This window comes from Podarcis bocagei, assembly GCF_964188305.1.
Source record: "Podarcis bocagei genome assembly, chromosome: 1".
NCBI classification, from domain to species: Eukaryota; Metazoa; Chordata; class Lepidosauria; order Squamata; family Lacertidae; genus Podarcis; species Podarcis bocagei.
This window is the reverse complement of record NC_138125.1, coordinates 50,819,432-50,825,431: the sequence shown is the minus strand read 5'-3', so window position 1 is coordinate 50,825,431 and position 6,000 is coordinate 50,819,432. Positions and strand designations below refer to the sequence as shown.

At 47.1% G+C, this 6,000-nt stretch overlaps 1 protein-coding gene across 20 annotated transcripts in view; it reads left to right on the top strand.

Annotated features, from left to right (window-relative positions):
• Nucleotides 1-303: 303 nt before the first annotated feature.
• GPHN (gephyrin) overlaps nt 304-6,000 on the top strand; it is a 246,991-nt gene continuing 241,294 nt past the window's right edge. For 4 of the 20 annotated variants that reach the window (XM_081164323.1, XM_081164318.1, XM_081164319.1 and 1 more), the window contains exon 1: nt 307-480. In XM_081164323.1, the coding sequence (XP_081020449.1) occupies nt 417-480 (64 nt within the window). In that variant the 5' untranslated portion in view covers nt 307-416. Of the gene's footprint in view, nt 481-6,000 lie in introns of all 20 variants that reach the window. The other 16 variants (XM_081164306.1, XM_081164305.1, XM_081164313.1 and 13 more) reach the window with 8 other exon arrangements.

The window sequence follows — 6,000 nt, the reverse complement described above, 5'->3', positions numbered from 1 at the left end:
AGCCCAATCGGATCCGACGGAGGAGGCGGAAAAGAAGCAGAACCGAACGAGCCAAGGCATGGCCCGCTCTCCCGGCGCTCGATTGCTGCTGCCTGAGCCCAGCACTTGAGAAGTCCTCCTCCGGCCAGGAACTCGCCCGCGTTCTTTTCGGCTCCTCCCCCGCCGAGCCTGGTTCGTCCGCTTTCCCCGAGGTTCCGCCCCTCCCCGCCCCACTCCATGCACTTCGGCTTCGCAGCCCCGCCCCTTGGGCGCCTGACACCGCCCCCCGCCCCGTCCCCTCTCCCCATTGGCTCCGCCTCCCGCGCGTTCCCTTCTCCCCTCCTCCTCCTCCCCTTCCCCGCTCTCGCGCTCCTTCTCCCCCCCCTAATTTCCCCCCCACCCGCCTCCCTGTCAGTGCGGTGGCTGCGCTGGGAAACATGGCGTCGGAGGGGATGATTTTAACGAACCACGACCACCAAATCCGCGTCGGGGTCCTCACAGGTAACGAACCGCGACCGCGAAGCGGGGCAGAGGTGGCTACGGGTCGGGGCTCGCGGTCAGGCCGCTCCACGCTGGGTGTCCCCTCAGCCGCCGCCGCCGCCGCCTCCGTCGTGCCGCTGCCAGCTCCATTGCCGCTGCCTCAACCGCCGCCACCTCCTCCTCCTTTCCCGGCCGTGGCTCCGACGCCGCTGCACCCGGAGCCCGAGCGCCCCTCGCCGGCTCGCGTGTGCGCTCTCTCGCCCCCCACCACCCCCGGCTTCCTTCCGAGCTCGGCCTCGGCAGCGTCCCCAGCGTCGCCGGCTGAGGTGGAAGAGAGGGAGGACGGGAAAAGCTGGCTTGGCGGGCGAGCGAGCGAGCGAGAGTAAGGCTGCTGCTGGTGGGATTGGGCGCTGCTGTTGCTGCCGCATGCGGGCGGGAGACTGTTCAGTGCCGCAGCCTCGAGTTCTCCGCTCCCGCTGGGGACTGGCCCGTAAATAACCCGCGTGGAGGGAGGAAGGCAGGCGATGGGGGGGGGGGATAAAAAAGGGGGGAGAAGCGGCGGTGCTGGGTTTGCCTCGGGCGCCGAGGGAGATCCAGGTGCTCAGGGAAAGCGGATGCATGGCCAGGAGCGGCATGCTCGCCTTGGCTTCCCACAGGCCCCGGAGGAATCCGAGCTGGGCACCCCTCTCCGCTTTCACCGCGGGAGGGGATCGCCTTCAGCTTAGGCCGAGGTGGCTTTCCTTTGCAAATTTTTCCTTTCTTCACACTGGGTCCATTTCATTCCGGAGGAGGCTCTCGGTGTGTGTGTATTTGGAGGCGTGGGGGGGGGGTTGCTAATGGGTGCAGGGCTGTTTCCAAACGCTGGATGCCACCCCCACCAGTAACATGCCCTTGGTTACCCCCCTCCCCTCGTTTACCCCCCTCCCCTAGTGGGACCGATCTCCCCCGCTGCGCTGCCCAGAGGGAGAAGCAGCAGCCGGCGCCTCGTAACCAACCGCCTCCACCTCTCGTCCGCTCGAGCGGGCAAGTGAGCAGCGAAGGCAGCAGCCAGGGACCCGCTACCGACGCCTCCACACTTTCTCTGGGTGGCACGGCAGAAGGGATTGGGCCCAGCCTTGCCACCCAGAGGGCGACTCTGTGAGCTGGCTGGCTGCTGTTGGCTCTCCTAACCAGGTGGACAGAAGCAAAGGAAGCTGCAGGGAGCAGCTGCTGCTGTCGTGTGGTGGATTGAATTGGTTCCATTGCACTGGCCAGAGGGAGTGGGGAAGAGTTGGGTGGCATTGACTGCTTGTTGCCCTGGTTACTTAAGTGCACAGGTGACCAAGCAACAGAGGTGGCAGGTCATGTGTTGATTGGAATTGAACCCAGTAGGCCCAGTCCTCCCAGCTGTGCCAACCAGAGAAAAGGAGTGATTGAGTAGGGGCAGTGACTCTTGCTTGCCACTGCCACTTGCTCACCAGCCTACCCAAGCAGCCACTGCCACTTGTTTCCCGGCTCTCTCTGAGCAGCAGTGTTGGGACCAATTCTCACCATCACCTGGAGAGAGAGGTTGGTTAAGTGTTCCCCTTGCTGCCTGCTTTGGGCCCCACTGAAAGAAGGTGGCCTGTACACAGAAGCAGGGAACCAATACATCTTGTGTGGTGACTTTTCTTTTTTGGCTTGTGGCATTCAGAGGCAGATAGATACTTAGGGTTGGTGTCAGTGAGTGTGCCTAAGGGGCTGGGATCTTGGCAGTTGCCCAATGGGGCTGATCTCCAATACCAGCCTTCTGTTCACTTGGGAATTTTCTTCCAGGGCATAGCTCTCTAGTGAGTATGTAGTATGGAGCTTTGATTTCCCCCTTTCCCATTTCTCTTTTTGGTGATATGGCTGCCTAGATGTCTGTCTTAGATAGCTGAAGACAAAGCTAGAGGGTTTGAATGATCTATGAGATTAAATTGGAAGTGTGTGATGATCAGTAGGAGGGGGAGGCAGGCCAGTGGGAGTTGGAAAACCCTAGAGATTTTTCTTGCACATATTTTCATATTCCTTTTAATTGAGACTGGGTGAGAGCCACTCTCTGTCCCCTGAAGGAATCTTGTTACAGAATGTGAGAAGATAAAACAGCTGAATGAGAAATAGAACAGCAAAGTATTTTTTTTTTCTTGTGGTATTAAATAAAAATGCCTCTCTTCTTAAAAAAAAAGGTTCTGTATTCATGTACTGCGTACTTGGCTGCCCCAGATTTTGCGGGAGCCTATGGCCTGCCTATGAATAGCAACTTGGAACCTTCCTGAGTGTGAATGTGACTGGGAAATCCCAGTCTGATGATGCGCTGTTCTCTTCTCTTGGTACTGAAACTACCAGCCTCTGATTTTCATCTTCAGTAGCTGCCAATAGAATGTAGTTGTTAGGCTTGAAATTCTCTTCCTTTTCCTTCTGTCAAGCCTTTCTTGCAAGAATATTGTGGCAGAGTACAAAGTTCTAGAAGCCGCTGCTGTAAGAAAAACATAAATCTTAATGATGCTTCGGCATTAGACAACTGGATCGTTAAATATGGCAGATGTGGTTTGGCAAGGTATGAAATTCAAACTGCTGGAATTGTTTTGTCTTCCTATTTGCATATTTTCCTTATCTATACTCTCAGAGGCAGGGGTTCTTACAGAAGTCACATAAATGTCTAGGGGGAAGTATATGCAAATACATTTTGAATTTTGTTTTGTGGGGCCAGGTTTACTTTATTAAATGGTAGTTCTGACCGTCTTTATGTTGCATTTGGGAATAAAGCAAACCCAATTGTTTGACTTAATCATTTTTTAGAAAAATTATAAAAAAAAAATGATGGTTGTACAGATTATATGCTTCTTGAAAAGTAATCTGTCTTAGTGTAATGATTTTCTTGCAAGTGTTGCAAAATTTCTTTATTTGTCTGGTTGGTGTAGTTCCTATTCTACAGAAAGATGTGAAACTGATTCAAAAGACATATTATTTTAACCTGAATGTTTTCTGTGTCTTTTAAGTTTTGCCTCCTGTAATTTAATAATTACAGTTTGATGGATGTTTATTAGAATTGCAGATGGAATCTGTAGGTATTATCAAAGTAATTTATGATGTAGAACCAATTTTAATTCCTCTGGATTTGGTATAATCATCGCTACTGTGTTTCTTATGTAGCATTTTAGAAATAATTGGAAGTTAGTTTATTGGTTTAGTATGAGCTCTTCATCTTTCAGTTGTTTCATATTCATAAAGTTTTATAAAAGAGTCTATAAGCATCAATATTTTAATGTACTATAAGTGTTGCATTGATTGGTTAGGCAAATGCTAAAAGTACTAATAGGTTATTCATAGCAATTATATTGAAGTATGTTATTATTCTTTCCTTTCATTGTGAGACAGATACAGTAGTTCTATAGTGAATAGTATGAAGGTATCCTGTGTGTTTAAGAGCTTTGTCCACAAAACTCTACCTGTTTTATATGTGATCTTTGATAGTGTTGTTTGTCAAGACATTTAAAAATACAATTAAAAATATAATTTGATGTAAAAGTTAAATCCTTACCTTTTTGGTTACTCCCACAATTCAATTCAAATTTTAAAAAATGTCTTAGTGCTTTCTGAAAGTTGTCAGGTTAGAGCTAAATTGCTAAATTTTTGGGGAATTAAGTTAATCAACTGTAGGGCAACCAGTAGGAATGTTCTGTAGATTAGTGCAGTATATTGCTGTTATCGTGGTTGAGGGTGTTTGGTTAACTTTAGACACTGCAACAATACAGTGGTGCCCCGCAAGACAAATGCCTCGCAAGACGAAAAACTCGCTAGACGAAAGGGTCTTGCGGTTTTTGAGCTGCTTCGCAAGACGAATTTCCCTATGGGCTTGCTTCGCAAGATGAAAACGTCTTGCGTTTTTTGCAAGTTTGTTTCCTTTTTCTTAACACCCTTAATACAGTTGCGACTTGACTTCAAAGAGCAACTCATAGAACGCGGTGTGGTAGCCTTTTTGAGGTTTTTGGCGATTTTTGAAGCTTTTCCAAAACTTTTCCGACACCGTGCTTCGCAAGACAAAAAATTCGCTAGACAAAAAAACTCGCGGAACGAATTAATTTCGTCTTGCGAGGCACCACTGTACCAGGTCTCCTGGATATGTTAAGCCCTGTCCAGAATGTGTTCAGGGACCTAGAAAAATATTCCAACTTCTTTAGCACAACTCCCCCCTTCCCAGGCCTGTTTAATTCCTTAAAGTTTCTTAAGGTTGCATTCCTATGCCCATTTAACCTGGAAACAAGGCCCATTAAACTTGGTGGGACTTGCTTCTGAGTTGACGTATAGAATTTCATTGTAAGAGCCTTCAAGTGAGTGGTTATTTATGAATGTTTCATACAAATAATTACTGGAACATGTAGTATTACTTGACCAGTGCTGCTGTAATATAGAACGTGGTTGGACTGTAGGCTAATATATGTCTTGTGATAGTTTGGTATTTAGAAATACATGGTTATAATTTATTTTTCTGTTCACCTTTGAACAGAAGTAAAGTAAATACAGTGGTGCCTCGCAAGACGAAATTAATTCGTTCCGCGAGTTTTTTCGTCTAGTGAATTTCTTGTCTTGCGAAGCACGGTGTCGGAAGAGTTTTGGAAAAGCTTCAAAAATCGCCAAAAACCTCAAAAAAGGCTACCACACCGCATTCTATGAGTTGCTCCTCGAAGTCAAGTCGCAACTGTATTAAGGGTGTTAAGAAAAAGGAAACAAACTTGCAAAAAACGCAAGACGTTTTCGTCTTGCGAAGCAAGCCCATAGGGAAATTCGTCTTGCGAAGCAGCTCAAAAACCACAAAACCCTTTCGTCTAGCGAGTTTTTCGTCTTGCGAGGCATTCGTCTTGCGGGGCACCACTGTAATGGTACTAACATCTATGCTCTTTTTTGTGAATGTTGATCACTTTGAACTTTTTGGCATAGCTGATCTCAGTGCAGTGGCTGCACAAGCGTAGCCTTGAAATAAGAGTTAATATCTAGAACCATTGAGTGATGGATATGCTACAATAGTGAAATAAGGCTTGAGATATTCCTCATCACCAAGGAGCTCTGAGTACTACATGTAGTCTATCCTGAAATTATTGAGTTAGTAAACTTACAGCCTAGTCTTAAGCAGGATTTTGGAAGTAAGTTCCATTGATGCCATGAAACTTGTTTCCTGATATATATGAATATGGTTCAGATTCTGACTGGTCATCTACCATGTAATTGGAAAACAATCATAATGTTGCAAAAATCATCAATTTCTCTTGGTTTCAGATAAGAGAAGGTTTCAGTTGCTGTAAAAAAAAAAAAAACTACTGTATGCACTTACTTTAAGCATCCATTGGCCAGGAATGATTTCAATTAAAACCACACTATGTGTTTTCCACCAGAACACTCTTACTTAATTTTTTTCCTACCCAGGAATCATAGGCATAGTTCTGGTGTAATCTAGGACATGCTGCTGTCAATTTCATCACCCCCTTGGTGGAAGGTAAGTAGTTAGGACTTCCATACTCAGTGCAAGTGCAGCAACCCTATTTA